General features: G+C 37.8%; 1 protein-coding gene across 11 annotated transcripts in view; it reads left to right on the forward strand.

Annotated features, from left to right (window-relative positions):
• Positions 1-20,172, forward strand: part of foxp1b (forkhead box P1b) — a 251,941-nt gene that overhangs the window by 106,075 nt on the left and 125,694 nt on the right. For all 11 annotated transcript variants that reach the window (XR_009064346.1, XM_057845264.1, XM_057845258.1 and 8 more), the window contains exon 4: positions 9,916-10,084. Coding sequence is in view for 10 of the 11 variants with exons in the window: in XM_057845264.1 (XP_057701247.1) it covers positions 9,926-10,084 (159 nt within the window). In the remaining variant the exon portion in view is untranslated. The remainder of the gene's footprint in view (positions 1-9,915; positions 10,085-20,172) is intronic.

Consider the following 20,172-nt stretch of genomic DNA (forward strand, 5'->3'; position numbering starts at 1 on the left):
CGGGTAAAAATCACTGATTGCAAGCACTGATGGATTATGGGATGTTGTGTAGTTCTTTTGACTTGCTAACCCTTGCTAAGATGACTACAAATATGGCTGCTTCTTCAATTTGTTGTGCTGTGCGACCAGCTGAAAAAGATGACTATTATAATACAGATTGATGTCACTCCCGCTCCTGCACTCTCCCATTGACTTTCATTCCCGTCCCGCCCCGCATGAATCCCGCGTCACGACGGGAGTCCTGATAAAATGTCATGCTCTACACTACTCAGATTCAATTTTTTTGTTTGTTTGTTTGTTTACACCTAGCCATACATTTTATATTAGAGAGATGGGGAAATTTATATTTAACGAAGCGTGGTTGAGTAAACAGTCCTTTCGCCTTTGGCTCAAACTAGTGAATAGCAGTGTGTTCGAAGCTTTTTGCATTGTATGCAAAAAAACAATTCAGCTGGGTACAATGGACATGAAGGCGCTAGAGTCCCATGCTAAATCGTCCAAGAACATAAGAGAAGCAACAGCAGATAAGCGGCTTGTGCTGCAGCCCCCCTGCATCCCAGCCCAGCTACGATTGTTAGTGGATTTGCAGAGTGGCTCTATGCACATCGTTTGGGTCCACAGCAACCCGGAAAGCAGAGGTGTTGTGGTTGCCCAAGCTAATGCTAATGCTAACAAGACCGCCTCTACTTGGCCTGTTGTCTGTGGTCTGTGTCTGCGCTGTGGTGGTGTCGCATGAGTAGCCTATTCAATATGCTGCATACTTAGATCCTGCACACATTTCACATTTCCACTTTCGAGAAGTAAATTAACACATGTTCACAGATTTAGTTTTTCTTAGTCGATATGGCTGTGGAATAGGTATTAAGTAAAAAAAAAAAAAAAAAAAGTTTTAAATTTAACTTGAGGAAACCTGTAGGAACCATGTGTTACTTGGTGTTTAGTGAGAATACTTATTACTGAAAGATTATTTCCATCATTCATGTTTGTCTAATGTTTAGGAAGGCTTATCTGCCCTTTTCCACTCTCTTACTTTTTGCTTTGAATGGGAAGTTACTTCTCAACCTACTTTGACAATAATCATACTTTATACTTAGTGTAAAATCTCCCTACAAATAGTACTTAGAGTAATCATAATTAATCCATCAATAATAATTGATAACGTATCAACAATCATTGATGATTCTTTGACTCTATCATTTGTGGTGTATTACTCTTATAACAAAACTGCAGCAGCTTGGGAACAAAGAGGAATAGGTTATTCATTGTCACCTCTCACAGAGGACACTTATCCCAAAAGACAAGAAGTTCTAATAATGTCCTTTCTTTACACAGGGACACAATATTAATTAGACAAGTTCGTTAAGGCTAACCTTGGTTTTCCCAAGAAAAATGTATCTGACATATTTCATCTCTACAAGTTTGCATTCCCACACTCTTGGGATAACTCCTTACATGGTTCCATGTAAAGATGATTAGAACTATGACACAGTTTGAGTAGTATTAAAACAATAAGTAGCTTTGCACATCCCAAAGGATGGTGAAGGTATGCCCCCCCCCCCCCCCCCCCCCCCCATGTTAATGGTGTTTTCCTGGTCTAATTGGTTAATTCAGCTTGAGGGTAAAGGTCAGAGATGCCCTGTGCATTGGCCTTTTGGATCATAAAGCAGATCCCCTCTCATGATGTCTATTCTCCTGTTGCAGTGTTAATCGGCATGAGCCAGATTCAAGCAGGATTAACAAAGTCAAATGAAGGAGACTTGCTGGGAAAATGTGCGGAGAACACATCCTTAAAAAAAATAGATGTCAAATCCCAGAATTACTATTCCGTTCATGTAGCAACAACCAGATATCAACTCATTAGACTTTTCTATTTACTTACTCTCCATCCGGCCTAGTTGGACTAAAAATACCATGGCCTGCCTTACTTAGCTACATTCTGTCATCGTCTGGGCACAGTGGGCCATGATGTTGAGTTGTTCTCTGTGCAGAGACAAAGTGGTTATAGTATTTACCGTAATTTTTTTTTACTATAAGCCGCTACTTTTCCCCTAATTTTGAATCCTGCAGTTTATAGTTCAGTGTGGGTTATTTGTTTGTTTATTTGGGTTAATATGTAAAACTTTATTTGACAGCAGCGTCATAAGACTGCCATAAGACCGTCATAATTGTGACATGACACTATCATGGGCGTTAATGAATGTTTGTGACAGATGTCAGATGTCGGCAAATTATGTCACTAATTCCATTTATGTCCATCTCTGTTCTTTTACATCCATTCAAAAGTGAGAACATTTGCCGGATGACACAAAATGACATCTGTCATAAGCATTCAGTAATGCGCACGGCAGTGTTATTTTATAATTAGGATGGTCTTATGACAGTCCAATGGCGCTACTATCAAATATAGTGTTACAAAATATCATAACTAGCAATTAATAAAACAACTGGAACAGTAACTGAAGAAATAATTGGCACAGAACATACATTTTGATTGTAATTTACTGTATGTCTGTAGCGCTGCAATGCATGCTAGGAGGCACATTGGACGACAACAGTGTTGATAGCAGGTGGCAGCAGAGGTTGACTGTCACCCCCAAGGGAGCATTGATGGCCAAATAAGCTTCTTGAAGCAATGAAACTTGGCAGCCAATTGGTTCAAATCTTCATGGTGGTTCATTTGGTCTTATGACAGTCTTATGATGCCGCTGTCAAATAAAGTGTTACCGGTTAATATCTTTTGTTGTAAATATCCCATAAATACAGAGAGGACAGCTGCAGTTTCTAGTCCAGTGCGACTTATCTGTGAACAAATGCCGTTTTCGTCTCAAATTTTGTGGGTGGCGGCTTTTAGTCAAGGCACCTTATAGTCTGAAAATTACGGTACTATTTTCTTCTTGTCTTGCATCTCCTTTATGAAACTATTTTGAATCTACTGTATTAGCCCGAATATAAGACGAAGTTTGAAAAAAGACTTTTTGAACACCAAAATGATTTTTATGCAGAAAATAACTACAATACATCCGAAACAAATGATTATAACAATATATTTGAGTGAAAAAGCATGTTATTTTGCCTCATTCAAATCTTAATATCTGAACATTTAAATATGTAAACTAAAGTGCAATCACATTCATAAATGAATGGCTTCTGGTTTTTTAAATGTAAATAAAACAAATTATTGTGATAAAACAACAAAATTGCAATAACTGCTTTAACCATCAAAGTGAAGTCTAACTGTAACTGTAGTCTTGAAACAAATCTGAATAAGGAAAAACATTGCAATAAAATAATGCAAACTGGTTAAACTTGAGAGTAGCTGAGATCTGTCATGACAGAACATCGCTTCAACAATATCTGGCGCCATCTAGTGTCGTGAATGGTGAGTAGCTGAGATCTGTCATGACAGAACATCGCTTCAATGATATCTGGCGCCATCTAGCGTCATGAATGGGTATAATGTTTAGACCGCGAATATAAGACGACCCGCTCTTTTTCAGGCTAATTTCAATGCAAAAAACACTGTCTTGGGGCTAATACGGTATATTGTGATTTAGTGAATATTAAATGCTGGATACCTTTGGCATAGGTGATGTTGTGTCCATAACCTTGATGTAGTTACTGAATAATTAAACAAAGTAAATGTTTAATATGTTATTGCAAAGTTCTACTTGTTGTAGGGGGGCATTATATACTTGTTGTAGGACAAACACTGTTACTTTTTTGTTGTTGTTTGTTTTGATGATGGTAAGTTTCTGCAAGAGACCACCTTATTGACAGCACATCGCACCATCCCCCAGGTTTTTCTCTATTAATGCCTTGCTAACCAGCTGCAATCGGTGTATTGAGTCTTCAAATGTGTGAAGCATCACTTTTTGTTTATCTTGACTGCTGCCTAGCTGTTTATTCTAGCCAAAGCTGCATCTGCATCAACATTGATTCCCTAAAGATACACCCCCACATATCTGGACTTGTTTACACTCTGCTTGCCCCTAAAGTCACTGAGGATATCAGCTGATCATTCTACCTGGTTAATATTAAATGGTGCTTGCAAGGAGAGATGTTTGTTCATAAACACAAGACCTGCTCCTTTTGTTTACCGTAGCTATGACAGCGATCACTTATTAAACACACTGCTGCTTTGCAAGTTTGAGTGGTCTCCTCATACCCACTTTCCTGTATATTTCATTTAGTGCATTTTATTGAGTGTTGTGTTGTAGTGAAATGTTTTAACACTTGTTTAGAGGTGTTTTTTTGTATTGTTGAAATGACTTGCTGGTGTGTAATATTTTCATTGGAGAAATTAAGTCATATTTCGGGGAACAATGATTTATAGTCATTGACTAGATATTACCATTTTCTTCTCTGTTCAAGTTATCCATAATTTGTGTACGTCTTGTGAATTTTCCCAAGGAACAGGAGCCAAAATATAGCAAAACATGAACTTCTTCTGAAGCCTTGAGAAAGATTGTTATTCCACCTTTTGTACAGATTGTTGTGTTGTCTAGACTAGCAACCAAGCTTAAACCTAAAGTGAATGACTCCTCTTTGTCCCCTCTTTTGTGTGTCCTTATCACTCAAGAATTGTGCTCTTGTTGTGTGCTTGTGTAAACAGGGATTGTGTGAGAACTCGCTGAATTGTAGCAGATGGCCGCTGAGGCTTGACTGTCGTAAGCGTTAAGGAAAAACACAACATGGAGAAGGGTCAAAGCACAGCTGTGCAAGCCAACCCTACCTTGGGTGGACTGTGGTCCTGTTTAAACCATAGAATTCTGATCAGCCATGACCAGGATTAGATTACTAGAAATAGATTGTGTGAGTGGAAGAAACATTCGCTATGTGAATGAGCTTTGGACATTCTCTAATAGCCTTCAACCTGTCTTTTCTTCAGAGAATCACATTTCTTCCTAAAAATCTCACAAGTGTTTAGCATGAGCAAATGTGTAGAAGAGTACAGTAAACCAGAGTGCAGCAAACCTGGCTTCATTGACCGTTTCCTTTGCACACGTGACACACTTTTTTTCTACTCGAAGATAGTTTAGTTTCTAACACTTTAAAACAATTTATACTAAAAGGGCCATTCTTTTTTCATACACGTCCTGTATTTACAAAAGGCTCCGAAGTTAACTCTGTAAACATCGTAACCCATAATTTTACCCTTGCAAGTCTGTTTTTATGACTGTTCTTCTTTGTACTATACACATATAGTATGGTTTGTTTGTTTTAGGAGTAGGAACTCCTGTGTTCTGCACCTCAGTAACTGTGCTGTATCTGGACATCTGCCCTATAATTTACGGTTGCATACCCCTGCTTTTATGAATATGAGTTTAGTGAATAATCTGAAAATATCATGGACAATGGGTGACCCTTTAAATCAGGGGACCCCAAACTTTTTCCAGTGAGGGCCACATAACTTTTTCCTTCTCTGATGAGGGGCTGGGGTCAGTTTGTAACAGAAAAAATGTGACAATTGCAGGAGTGCCTAAATGTAAAAATGTATTGTTTTTCAGAAAGCCACAATCAAATAACCCTTTCTGGATTCTTCACGGAACAAAAGTAAATAAAATAAAAATAATAACATAATATAATATAATAATAATAACACTATTAATTAAATAGATAATAACCAAATAACCCTCTCTGAGTTCTTCACAGAAAAAGGCCAGGAAATAAATAACACCATTGAGAAAAAAAAAAAAATCAAAATGCTTTGTGGTATTGTTCAGGGGGCTGGACCAAATGTGGAGGCGGTATCTGGGCCGCGGCCCGTAGTTTGGGGACCCCTGCTTTAAATAATAAAAATTAACATACAATATAAAGAAACATGCTGGCCAATGTATGGCAGCGTTACTGAGCTTCTGGAGATACCAACCCTTTGCTTGCATTTCTCATAACACCAGTTCTCATATCTACTTAATATTTTTTATATTTAATGCCCATTTACAATATTTTCTTTTCGCCTCAATTTTTTGGGTTGCCAATATAATAAACTTTGAATTATTCTATGCTTTATTAATGAGGGAACAGATTTATGGATTGTATTTGTTTGACAATTACAAAAAAAATAATCGTATGTTAATTTTAGCTGTAATCCTGTCGCAATATGCAATAAGTCAAATTATCACACGGTAAATAAAAATGAGGGCGGTAATTTTCCCGGCTGTGATTTATCGCCGCGTGCATACATTTGTGCGTGCGTGTGCTGCGTGCACTTAGCACACGTGCATGTTGATTGTATATGAGACTCCAGTAGCTTTCACAGATGTTTATTGGCTATCAACACGCCGTAGAATTAAAGTTCAGACATACAAAATAAGGAAACACCTCCATATTAAACATTGTAAAACATTAGCATTGCCACATTGAAGCTAATGGAACAAAAACAATGTACTAACCAATTTAGCCTGCTATTAGACATTGGTAGTCTTCTCCACAACACAAAATTGCGGTTAAAAGGTGACACTTCAAACATGAAAAATAGCTAGATTACAGCGTTTGCAAACGATGCGAACAAAAGAAAAAAACAATTACTGACGCTACATGCATGAGGAATAGCGAAGGGCACTTGTTTTTATTTTTTTTTTACTGAGTGTAAAGCGTACGGTTGGTGGCTTAGCAAACGCACTTCCGGGGAACATTTCAAAATAAAAGCATGTCCTGTTCAGATTTTTGGAGGCAGTCTCACATACTTCAGATTCTACACTAAGAACAGATTTAAAAAGACACTGGGTGTCGTAGCGTGTAAAGGAACAATTTGTATTTGACGTGCTATTTTAGACAACCTATGGCAAATCGTGTGTACAAATGAGCTTCATATATTCCTTTAGACGTCATGTTAAATTATACAAATTATAAGTTAGAATGGATCTTTAAATCTTAAAAAGAAATCGCATTTGCAAGGCATGGCGGCTTTTATTTTGGTGTGGTGGCCCGCCACGATAATTCATATGTAGGGGAAACACTGCACCCATTATGAAAAATCTGATTGGCAATGATAATATGATCTAATAAATGCTAATAATTTAGCTTCAAATTTTTCAATATGCGTACTTTGCAGGACAAGATGACAGTGATTTTGGATCAAATTAACACTTTTAATGGGCTCTAATTGGCAGACAACGAAAATGAAATTGGGTTTTTCACCTATTTCGTATTCTACACTTAACTAGTTTTAAAATGACTCATTATGGATTGTGTGTGTGTTTTTTTTTTTTATATATTCATAATTTTTAATATAGCTTGTGTTTGATTTAAGAATAACAATTTATTGTATTTGAATAGGTGATTTATTAGCATGTATTGTTACTATATTTGTGGTTGAATTGGTCTAAGAAAAAAAACTGGCAATAATATCGCATATTGGCAATAATTTATGAGGCAAATGTTTGTTATCGCGACAGGCCTATTTAGCTATCCTTTCTTCATTGCTGTATTACAGTATTAAAGCATGCATCATTGTAGCCTCACCTTTGTGGGCTACTAGGTTTGCTTTTCTTTTTTATATTATTTAAAATTTTGCAGTGAATGACAAAGAAATTGCTGTAAAGTACATTTTCTTAACTTTTTCCCATATTCATCTGTAAAAGAATAAATAAAAAGATCAACTGGCTTTTCCCCCTATGGTAGACAAAATACAAACACGGAATAATATTTTTCTCGAATAGTATATTTTATTATCATTATTCATTTATTTTATCTGAGATAAATACCCCTTTTTATGCAGTGTCTCAGGAAGAGAAAAAGTGTTCATTGGCCTGTAGATGGAGTTGTTAGTCGATGTCTACCTCCTCACAGTATTCCTTTTGCTCACTCCCTGTTTAGAAAATCCCATTATGAAGGGAGTCAATTCCAGACTGGAGGGGTTAGCTGGGTCAACATCTGTCTAGAGAGAGAGAGAGAGAGAGAGAGCAATGTGGGGATAGGGTGAGGGGGGATATTCTCATCCCAGAGAACAGGGCCCGTAGGCCGTGCTTGGGCTGTTCAGAAAGACTGCTAAGTGTGGGGGGTGGTGTGACACACCAATGAACCAGCACGGGCCACAGTATCAGATGTCTCTCTTGGCTAGGTGGGCTTTGTAGTAGATGGAGTCATACTGTATGAAATGTATTTCTTTATGTTAACTGTGGTTCCCAAAGACCGCTTAGACACTTCATGACCTAAAAAAGAAAAGTGGTGTTTATATTTTAAAGTGATGCTCTGATGAGATTATTATCTCACCTATCCTTGTCATATATTCTCTGTGACAAGTTGTCAACTTCAATTTCCTGTCTGTCACCCCGAATGTGCGGGCCTATGGTGTCGAGGCATCTTGTTTAGATCTGCATCACTAGAGATACTCTGTCCAAGCAACTGAGTATATTTGGCGTGCTCTGGCCCTCCTAGTACATATATTAAATGCAACCCCATACACCTGTATTTAGTTCTATTTTTCTTGGCTTTCATGATGAGGCCCCGTGTTTTAAAGGCAATTATTCAGTTTCAAATAAATTATTAATCAGGCTAGTAAATTTGCTTCTGCCTGATGGGTCAGCTTTATTAACCTGGAATTGGGAGGCTTAGTGAGTTTATTATTGATGCTTAAAACCAGTACACAACTTCTGTGAACCATTTTACTGTCTGAATGACATAAAAATGCTCATAACCACCAGTGTTACAATTACATACACTAATCTTTACGTAGGGATAAATTATCTATGTGGCTTTACAATCTGCATTCAGTCAATATAACGCCCAAATGTTGGTAAATAGTTGTACAGTGATCCCTCGTTTTTTGCGGTCAATGGGGACTAGAACCTGCCTCGATAGGTGAAAAACCGTGAAGTAGCATCCCCCCGACCCCCATTTTTTTTTTTTTTTTTAATTTTGTGTGTGTGTTCAATGCATTAATTCAGATTTAGCATTGAAAGGAGATACATATAAGACCTTTTTCCCTTTGTTTATATTTTGATAAATGGTTTTTAAGCACTTCAAATGTAATAATTATGATAACGTCTAAACATGTTACTGTCCCGCTGAGTTATTTTTAAACAAGAATAGCGTGCAAAAATGCTTGTCTCTATTAAATGCTTCATTGAGTGAATCAACTCAAATCCGCTCTAGCTGCTCACTTACACACAATGAGTTGCCACAGCAAATGTCTACCAAGCTAAACGATGATTGACGCATGCGGCACTTTGAAGTTTAGGCTTCCAGGCATCTCTGGCAAGATCAAACCTTAACGTCTGTCAATCATTGTTAACTTTTTACTTGAATATGTTAAAAAAAATGTTCTAAAGTATTGGGCATTTTATTTAGTTTACATTAAAATGACAACATTCTTCCCTAGTATCCCATTCGTATTACTGGTATTTGTATTCAAAACTGCATTTTGGTGTTAATTGAACAGCCCTGGAGAATTACACTGTTTTCACTCAACCTTGCAATGGATGTTTCTCATAGAGCTCTTTTGGCACGCATCACGTAGTCGCCCTGGTTCCCATTAAAAGGCCATTGAGCAGTGGTTCTTCTGGGAGCCATGCAAGTAAATATATCCATTTCCACAGAAAGTATTTTGTTTTGGAGGACCAGTGTTTTCTTGGGCTCCTCTGCATTAACTCAACTCAGGTTGGGTTCCTCTCTGATATGTCCTGTACCCCAGCCCCCCTCGAGCTCCCTTATTTATACTTCATGATGGAGAACACAAACAAAACCTGGGTTTGACTCCATATTTTCCATGCTAGTGTAAGAAGAACAAACAAGATACAGGCACGCTAAGACCAACAAGGATATGTGCAATAAAGTGAAATTCGAAAGGAAGGATATGACAGATGTTTATATTTTGTCCTGGAGTTGTAACACAACCTGATTGGTGTGTTTTAACAGCTGTTTGACCTTGTCTCTCCTTCTCTCGCCCCCCTGTCCCTGTTTTCTCTCTGTAAGTTTTTAAGTCATGATGCAAGAATCTGGGACAGAGACAACAAGTAATGGACCGTTTAATCAAAATGGAGGCTCAAGCATGCAGAACGATTCTAAGGAAGGACAACACAAGAGTGCTGCGCCATCAGTGGATGTGACTGCAGCTGAAGTTGTGCATCTCCAACAACACCAGGTAGAGCGGTCCCCCTTTTACACCTGTCTTCACTTTATTAAGACATGTCATCAGCAGGCCCACGCCACCTCTTTAAGTGCCAATTAATATTTAATTCACCTTCAAAGTACATCTAGTACATAAACACATTACTGTTATTATTTATGTATATTGAGGCACTTTTTGAATATTTAAATGAGGGGAAGTGCTCTCTCTGTGTGATTGTGTTTGGTCGCAAATGTGTTTACCGTAGCATGCGGCGTCTGAATTTTTAAAATATTTATAGTGATGTTCGGACATATTTTAAGTGTGTAGGTGCAAAAAGATTTTGTTGACAGTTGAAAAAAAGATAACATTCAACGGTATGACAGTATTTTCTTTGGATCATTGTAAACAAACCTCACACTCAAGGGAAATGCCATGCTTTGATGTGTTAACCAATGAGGTGCAGAGTGGCGCATCGCTGTGCTTGTCACCAAAGCCCAAAACATTTTCTCCCATCTCAATTTAGAGGCAAAAAGACAGCCTCTTTCTGTTGGTGTCAGTGTTATGTGTGGCGTACGACAGTGTGTTTAAGGAAACAACATTGAAAAGATCAGTGTGTCTTCTGCTATCTTAGTCTCGCCGACAGGGCAACCGAGGCTGTTGTCAGGAGCTGTTTGGTGATGATGCACAGGCCCCGTGCAGCTGACTGTTGTCATAGCATATCTGTCAACGTTTGCTTTAGAGAGCACAATAATACTGTAGATGAACAACTGAGCAATGTTTTAGTATCGTTAAGTAATCTTTCAGCAAAATCTTCAGGCAAATTGACATTACTCATTGGTAAAAACCAATTAGCAATCACCAATTAGAACTATACTAATTTTATAGCAGAGCGTACATGCCTAAAAGCCCAAAGGTGATTTCAAATGATGCATGATACATTTATGAAACATCAGTAATTATTATATACATATTTTAAGATAATTAGTATCGTATAGGAAGAAAAAGTGTGTCTAAAACTGTCTTGTCTAAAACTGTTCAGCCTTTAGGCCGCTTGAGAACTGCTCTGTCTCCTCATTCTGTCAGCTCTACATCTTGGCCCTTTTTTCCATTGCAATAGGAGCATGCTGTCACTGCGAAATTCATAGCCATACTGAATTCATTACCACACAAGTAATAGAAAACCATGGATAAAATTTCAATAACTTTAGGCCACAGTTGAGTAAACAGTTGTACTGAAACCTAATTCCTGTTGACTTTTTTCTTCATACTTTACCAGAGGCATTTAGTTTGATTCACAGAGTAATGACAACAGGGTTACAAGTGAAGTACCATCAGGATTTATTTATTTATTTATTTATTTTTTTTTTTTTGGGGGGGGGGGGGGGTACAGCAATACGGTGTTGAGGAATAATTCCCAAATGAACAACAACAATAATCAATAACAACAAATAATCAATAAACATCCTCTTATCTCTGGTGCAATGTTAGATATAATTACAGAAAGACTAGTTTTAATGTGTGTGTTTTTTAATTGTATTACATTTCCAATAAAAAGGATGAGGAGGTGACTATGCATATTCTTGTTTACCAGGAACCTGTTTAGAAAACATGTGCAAGCATCTTTGATGTGTTCTCATGCCTTGATAATTCTACCGGTATGATAAATCTTGATTAAATTATGTCTCACAGTTCTGTTATCTGTATGTGTATAAATACTTCCTTCCCTTTTTTATCCGTTGTTTACACTACTAAGCCTTTTTTTTTTTTTTTTTTTTTTAAATCACCTCGCAAAAGCATCCAACACATTGTTAAAACCTTATTTAAACCCTAGAAAAAAGATCCATCTAAAGTCTTTTCACACTCAAACACAATCGTCTCAGACTTCTACTTAACTGGGTTGGCACAACAAACCTGGCAGTGACATATCATTTATTCTTATTAGGAAATGTAACAATGAAAGACAGTCCTCATTAATAAAGACGGGGGGTGAAATAATTGTAATCTGTTTGATCATCTTGATTTTGACAGGGGAATTCATCTTGTCGACTAGTCAAATCTGGGGGAAGTGGACCATAAGCTGAACTCAAGCATATCTATTAACAATATTCAAATACAGCTTGATAAGAATGAAAGACTGCAGAGGAAAATCACACAGATATCTTTCAATGAAATAGTAGAACATCAGGCCTGCTGCACACTGTGGGGAAAAATAAGTCACACTTGCAATTGCACATGATTGACCCGCAAAAACGTAAATGCACTTGCTGCAGTGGAAAATTTGCAGTATTGGTCCAGTTTCGCAGTTGGTCGACTGAGTCGTCCAGTGATCAAAGGGTGTGAGAGGTTTGAATCCTTTTGCCCACTTTCTACTGCCGAAGTGCCTTTGATATAGTTTATAAGATTTTATCACTTGTATGACAAGGCATGACCGATGCACTGGTACCAGTATCGGCAGGGGGGCGATCCATCACGAAATGGTGGTATCGGCGAGTACAAACAAACAGGGCGCCGATACCATTTACCGGTCCAGTGTTATAACACTTGACCGCAGCCTTTTTTCTTCCTGACGCTCACTACACTCTTTCTGTGTTGTGTAATGACACGTGATCACCTTGCATACCAAGCAGCTATCGTTATTGGCCTGCTCCAGACCAATGAGCACGGGCCAATAGCCGCTCTTAACTAATGCCGGGCCAGCTTTTTCATATGGAGGAAAAACAAACCAGGAGAAATGGCGATGGTCTGGAAATATTTCAGCCTAGAAATTCCGTCGATTACAATCAATGGCTGCATGCAAGATTGCCTGAAAGTTTCAAGAGGTGGAGTTAAATCGGCCAGTTTTAATACCTCGAACCTGATAAAACATTTGAAGACAACATGTGAACGAACACAAAGAATTTGAGGATGCAACAGCAGGACTGCTGTCCAGAGGAAGGGGGCTGGACCGGAGCAAATCCCTGGTCAGTTCACCGTCTACTTTACTTTTATTGTCTTTTACTAAAAGAAATGCCGCAGTAATTTGAGACCTGTTTCCAAAGTAGGATTGCCAGCTTTCAGAAATAGAAATAAGGGACGCCCCCTCCCACAACGAAAAAAAGGGACATCCCCAAAACTCCTAAAATGCATAGAAATGTATTTAACACATGCGCGGAACGACCCGCTCTTGCATTGCCTCAAACAGATTACAATGACGCCGTTTTTTTGCACATTGAGAACTAAGAGGCAGAGAAAGGCGAGTGGACACAGGCGTTCATTGGACCGCGCCTTTTATTGGCATAAGCTTCTGCAACTCCTTCACAACAAACATAAGTATCATTTAGTGAAAGCACAACAAAAATAAGATTCTTAACTCTCAAAAAATTGTTCATTAAAAGAAATAGCTATGCAAAAAAAAAAACATAAAATTTACTCAGACTTTGGTCAAACTATATTCAAACATTTCGTTTAGCTCAACAAATACACTGGATGGCAATATTAAATCACAATATACAAACTATCAGAGGTCTCGTACGTTGTGAAGTCAGCACTCAAATGACAGTGAAGTACCAGTAAACAGGGAACTACGGCGTCAGTCGAGGGACAAAACACACTCATTGGCTTAATTTCTAAGTAATTTAAAACTAGCCATTGACACCTTGTGGTGTATTTCAGTCACTGCCATACATAGTTAAAGACACTGTGGAAGAATGGGAGGGAACCCATGTGACGTCACCGCTTGGCGACGTCAACAATGGTGAGCTACTAGTTTATTTTTTGATTGAAAATTTAACAAATTTTATTGGAACGAAAAAATTAAGAGGGGTTTTAATATGAAATGACTATAACTTGTACTCCAATTTATCTTTTAGGAACTACAAGTCTTTCTATCCATGAATCCCTTTAACAGAAAGAATGTTAATAATGTTAATGCCATCTTGTGGATTTATTGTTATAATAAACAAATACAGTACTTATGTACAGTATGTTGAATGTATATATCCGTCTTGTGTCTTATCTTTCCATTCCAACAATTATTTATAGAAAAAATATGGCATATTTTAGAGGTGGTTTGAATTGCAATTAATTACGATTAATTATTTTTAAGCTGTGATTAACTCCATTAAAATTTTTAATCATTTGACAGCCGTACTATTTATATATATTCCTTATTGGTTCAATACGGAACGCAACTTTTAATTCCCAATTCCGACCGATTCCTTATTTCAAAGGATGGGTGGCAAGCCTATTCGAAAGTGCTGTAGAAGTAAGCTAAGCTAAGTGGCTAGGTGTGTGTTGCTGCTGGTGCACAGAGAAGGAGGGTAATAGAAAAGATGCTGTGGTCAATTATTATAACTTATAATTTCATGGAAGTTGCACTGTTTGGCCTTTGGGAGTCATAACTCAGGGTTTAAAAAAGATTATTCAGTTAATTTATTGTATTTTTACTGTCTTACTGTTGGGCTAGTATTATACATGTTTTAATTTCACTAATTGAGCATTATTTTGGCCTTTGAGAGCTAAAGGTTTATTAAATATTGTCACCCTTAGCAGGTATGCAATAAAAAGTTGTATCGGATTCACTTTGTGTATATAAATTTCAAACGAAGTGGTATCTGTTTGGTTTTGGCCGATACTGCACAGCCAGGTATCAATATTGGGGCCAAAAAAATGGTATAGGTGCAACACTACAAGGCACCCTTATACAGGTATTCTGCATAATTGTGTGTGTATCATATATCTGTACTGAACAACAGTTCAATGCTGTTATTCTGAGATAGTTGAAGGTTGAACTTCTTCAGTGCTGTTTGGGTGTGATGCATACTTCACATGATTTACTCCCTCAAAATCAATACATGTTTGGTTTGTGGAAGCTGTGGGTTGGTTCAACTTTAATGAGGAAGTGAAGATAGTGGAGACAATTGTACAATTCTTTTTGTTTAAATGATTTTGCAACTGCAAACAGTATGATGCAAAAGCATCTGCCTTTTAAATCAGTAGCCATTTAGTGACAACTCTGCTGTTTGCGAGTTTACCTTTGACTTGCTGTTGAACATTATCGAGTAGAAAAAAGTGTCAACTCAAGGTTTTTTTAAGGTGTTGACTGTTGATAGTCCATTTTTTAAAACATGTTTTTAAATACAACAACAACAACAACAAAAAATTCAAAGACCAACCAGGTTTTTTCTTTTCCCCTACCGCATGTTCAAGATGGTCCTTAGTATTGCGTGTAGAACGAACAGAGAATAACACGCATAAGCGGCTGTAGAAAGAGCTGAGTGGGCACAAGTTTGCAGTTTGCATAATGCAAGTCATACATGATTCCCTGTGGAGGCTCGTGAAGGTGGAAATGCACTTCTCAGACCCACCGTCATCGACCGCTATCCTGTCAGGCTTTAGAGGGCTTGGTGATAAACCTTGCTATGAGAGTACACTTAGACGGTACTCGATACACACACATGCAGGGGGAAACCCTTTGCATGAGCATGATCTATTGTTTTATTTTTGGAAATTACCTCTCACAAGATCCCCAACGATGAATTCCGAAAGGTAGCTTCATATATTTTTATCTCTACACCCATGCCATACAGTATTCTAAACTGTAATCACGAAACACTGATATAAATTTAAAATTATTTTTTTTAGCAAGGCTTTTAAAATATAGATGTTATGCTTTTCACAGAGAACTGCTTGTATTTTCTCATCTCTTGGATGATGCTGAAATTAAAGAGGGTCTTCTTCCTGCAACCTGTAATGTCACACAGTCAAGTCAGACTCCATTTTTAACATCTCTTACATTTGTAATTATTTTCCTACTACAACCAAAGCTTTCAGCAGTCAATAAATATCAAACTGATATTACCCAAGTCAACATAAAATGCAATTTTTAAGTGGTGTTTTTCTATGTGTAGGAGAAAAGGCTGTTCAGATCTATTGACTAAGGGTGGGAACCTCTTGGTACCTAGCGATACGATACGATTTGCGATTCAAAGCTCACGATAACGATGATCTGACGATATGGCGATACAACGATTATCGATACATTCAGGAAATCATTCTAGGATATTCTACAAATTAAAAAACAGAAAAACAAGCTTCTGTTGTGAATTGTAATGAGTTTATCACTAGTAGACGTCCAATCCACATCTGCCATCCCTCCCACATCGAACGGATTGAACATCTATGGCCGTCAGTGGCAAGCAATGCCAGGCAATGAGGAAATTTTGGGCCATTTCCTGTTGATTTTCAGTTACTTTCTGTTGATTTTGGGGTATTTCATGGGTCACTTCCTTTTTTATTTTGAGTTAACGAACAGGAAGTGACCCGCATATCTCCCAAATGATTTGGCAGTGACTCAAACTCAACACGAAATGACCTGTAAATCCCCCATAATGACGAAAAAGTGACCTGGAAATGCCCTGAAAATCAGTAAGAATGATTGTGATTGAGATTGTTGATTGCTCTGGTTCCGAATGAACGAACGTTCCCAGTCTAAATGGATTGGGTGTCGAGCACCGTCAATGGCAGCCACTCCCATTTCTATGGTCATCAGTGACAGCCACTGCCAGGCAACAAGGTAATTCTGGGCCATTTCAGGTCATTACTTGTTATTTTCAGTCACTTCCGATTGATTTGGGGCATTTTATGGGTCACTTTCTGTTGATTTTGGGTTACAGAACAGGAAGTGACCCGGGAATGAATAGGAAGTGACTCAAACTCAACAGGAAATGACCTGTAAATGCCCTCAAATGAACAGAAAGTGACCTCTAAATGCCCCGAAAATCGGAAAGAATGGTTTCGAATGAACGACCGTTCATTTCCCCTTCCCAGTCTTAACTGACTGGGCATCCAATGGCGTCAATGGAAGCCAGTTAACTGAGACACTATGGTGGAAGATTTTGGTAGCAACTTGTTGGTTCCTTTTCTTTTTTTGAACACTGACATCTTTTTCAAACGATATCTCGATTCTTGGCAGGAGTATATCGATAACCTTTTGGGATACAAAGTATCACGATATATCACCATTTCAGATATTTTGTCACACTCCTAATTGACAAATGGCAATTTCTGTATTGCTGAGGGTTTACAGTACATATTGTATTTATTAATGGTGTGTTTTCAACGTGCAGTGTCTGCCACTCAAATTTTTAATTGAATTGAGGTTAGCATCACTATACACTGCTGCAGTCTTCAGTTTTGACCAAATTTTAGATGTGCGCTGAGTGATTATCCATCTGGGTTTTGAATCCCTATAATTATTATCTGTAGGACATAGATCTGGTTCCTCTGAAATAATTTGTCCGCAGTTTTGCAATGAACCCTCCGGGATTCTCCCGTTTTCTACCTGTTTTGTTCATATTTTCACAATATCACATGAAGCCCAGAGTAGCTTGGGATCCATCTTATTGGAAAATCAGTGAAAGAGGATAACATCAGTGTTATGACATTGCATATTGCCTTAAATTGCTTTATTGGTAAAATGATAGTGCTCGTCCAATTTGAATAATTTCATGGAATCCCTCACCGAACAGATTAATTATGTTATCACACAACTGGCAACATCTGTCTTTATACCACACCACATGACAGTTTTATTACAGGCTAAATTTCTTTGCTGGTTCTGGCAATTGATGTGTGATCTTATTATTAATCACAGATGCGTAGCTATGGTGAAAAAAGAGATCATAATTATTTTAAAAAACAAGGGTATTATTACAGTCAAACTTTGAAATTGTAACACCCTCCGGGGCATACAATTTGAGAACTAAACCAATATTTTAGGAAAAGTTGCACAGAAACCTTGAGATTAAGCTTGGATGTAAAAGATGTCATCTTACATGATCTCATTTTGTTTCTCTTTGTTTAGTCATGAAACCACACAAGGGTACCAGTGATTGAAAAAAAAAAAAAGAAGTACAATGAAGACCTTAGAACTGGAAGAAGTACACAAGCCTTTATCCTGGCTGCTCTGAATTGCAACATCACAGTTGCTACAAAATCTTATTTTATCCAGTTGAGCCATGTGGTCGGGAGGTTTACATTTAGTTGGATAACAATACAAAATTTTTAGGGAGGTCATTCTTTTAGGACTGCCACTTTGAGACTTAAGAAAGCCCTGTTGCTCCTGAGAAAACAGAGGCACAGGGCCTATTCATTTTTAATGAGCACACTGCTTTGAAAACTTCATAGAATTAATATGTATCAGTGAAGTCTTTCCTATGCATAAAACTTCAGGGTAATTAATATTCATAGGCTGTGCTTGTTAACACCCCAATGCCAGTGCAATGTAGATCCAATTAACATAGAATGGACCCGAAGGAATTGCCCAGATACTGTAAACCATTGAAATTGATAGCAGGGCTGTCTTCTTTTAAAACAGTTATTTGTTTCATTAGCCTCTAATCCATGTCCGATTAAGGCACTGTTTGGTGGTTTACGCGAATCTTTTTTTTCTTCTTCTTTTTTTTTTTGCGTGTGTGTGTATATGTGTGCTGAAGTTGCGCTATTGTAGGTAGGAAGGTGTTATATTGATGTACAGTATATAAAGCGGGTATCATCTTCACTGCCAGACTAATGTGAAATTCTTGTAGCGAGTCGAGTTTTTTTTTTTTTTTTTTAAATACAGCATCTTATTCATAATCTATTGACGCAGCGAGTTTTTTTCAGACTACAGGTCTAAACGGGGGTGACACACTGTCACTTGTTTGAAACCAGCTTAGAGGTTTTGCACACACTAAGGGATTCCATTCTCTTGCTGCATCACAATTCAAGGTGATTACAATCAGACGTACAATGGTACTTTAACATACAAAATTAATTCATTCCGGAGTGGCTTTTGTATCAGTTTCTTTCTTTCTTTTTTTTTCTTTTCTTTCGTATAAGGAACCACATTTTACATCAAATTGCGAAAGTAATACAAATGCAGCGGACCGTGTTTGGGCGTAAAAACACTTTGTTTGACAAACCCACGAGGAGACGTGTTCTCTTGGCGAGGACGACATTTAGCACTTCCTTCTCTTACATTTCCCCGTCGCAACTGTGCTCATCATCCGCCCTCTGCTACCAATGTAGTGGACCTTGTGTGAGTGTATAAACACTCTTCGTGAGACAAAAAAACGAGAGGAGACTTGTGCGCGTTGGTAGGGTTGGGTATCGAGCATCGATGGGATCGGGTTCTAACACTCTGATGCTCCCCGAACCGTTCGAATTTTTACGTTTGTGTAAATGTTTTCTCCGTGATCTTTTGAAAAATAAACATCTTTGTGAAAGTGCACTCCTGTGAAAAAAAAAACTTCATCACATTCAAGTTCAAAGACTGATATTTATATACAGTTAAAAATAGCCCTGTGAGAAGTTCATATAATTTCAAAAAAATCATCGAGAAGTTGAGACATTTACGTTTATAAAATATGTTTTGTTTTGTTTTTTTTCCCCCCCTGCCTTTTCTTCCCCCGACCCTGCCTTTTAAAAGAATCGGAATCGAGAATCGTTCGGAACCGGAATCGAAATGTGAAATCGGAACGGGAATCGTTTAGTTTCAAAGGATGCCTTCTACGGCCGCGATTCAGCCGTAGAAGATTCAAGAACGATTCACAAACATCCAAATTCGGATTATTTAATTATACCAGTTAAAGCGGAACTAAAACACATTTCAGCGCGGTCTTCGGGACGCAATGAGGAACGGATCGAGAGTAAATATCTTGTTCAACTCATGCCGCTAGATAAAAAAAACAGTAATACCTGACTACGACTGACAGCCGCTACAAACAACGCCCAGTTGCTAGTTGCTGCAAACATGCGGCCCCATAATGCTACGGTAGATATCACATATATATAGAATTAGATGCGAAATGACAGACGACGTCGGCGTTAGAACATGTATAGAGAACTAGATGCGAAATGACAGACTTGCTGGCGTTAGTAAACAGCCGCTATCTTAAAGCAGTACACTTCTCTGGAAGGCTCTGTTGTAGCGAACCTAATTAACTTTTTATCTGAAATACTCCTAAATTGGCAAAATCTTGACTTGAATGTATCTTTAAATGATTATATATTTCCGATGTCGAAAGTAGAAGGGAAATCATGGAATAATGGGAGCAATTTTAACAAATTTAAAGTGATTCACAACATTAAATTAATTGAAT

Source organism: Corythoichthys intestinalis, chromosome 9 (genome assembly GCF_030265065.1).
Source record: "Corythoichthys intestinalis isolate RoL2023-P3 chromosome 9, ASM3026506v1, whole genome shotgun sequence".
Taxonomy (NCBI): domain Eukaryota; kingdom Metazoa; phylum Chordata; class Actinopteri; order Syngnathiformes; family Syngnathidae; genus Corythoichthys; species Corythoichthys intestinalis.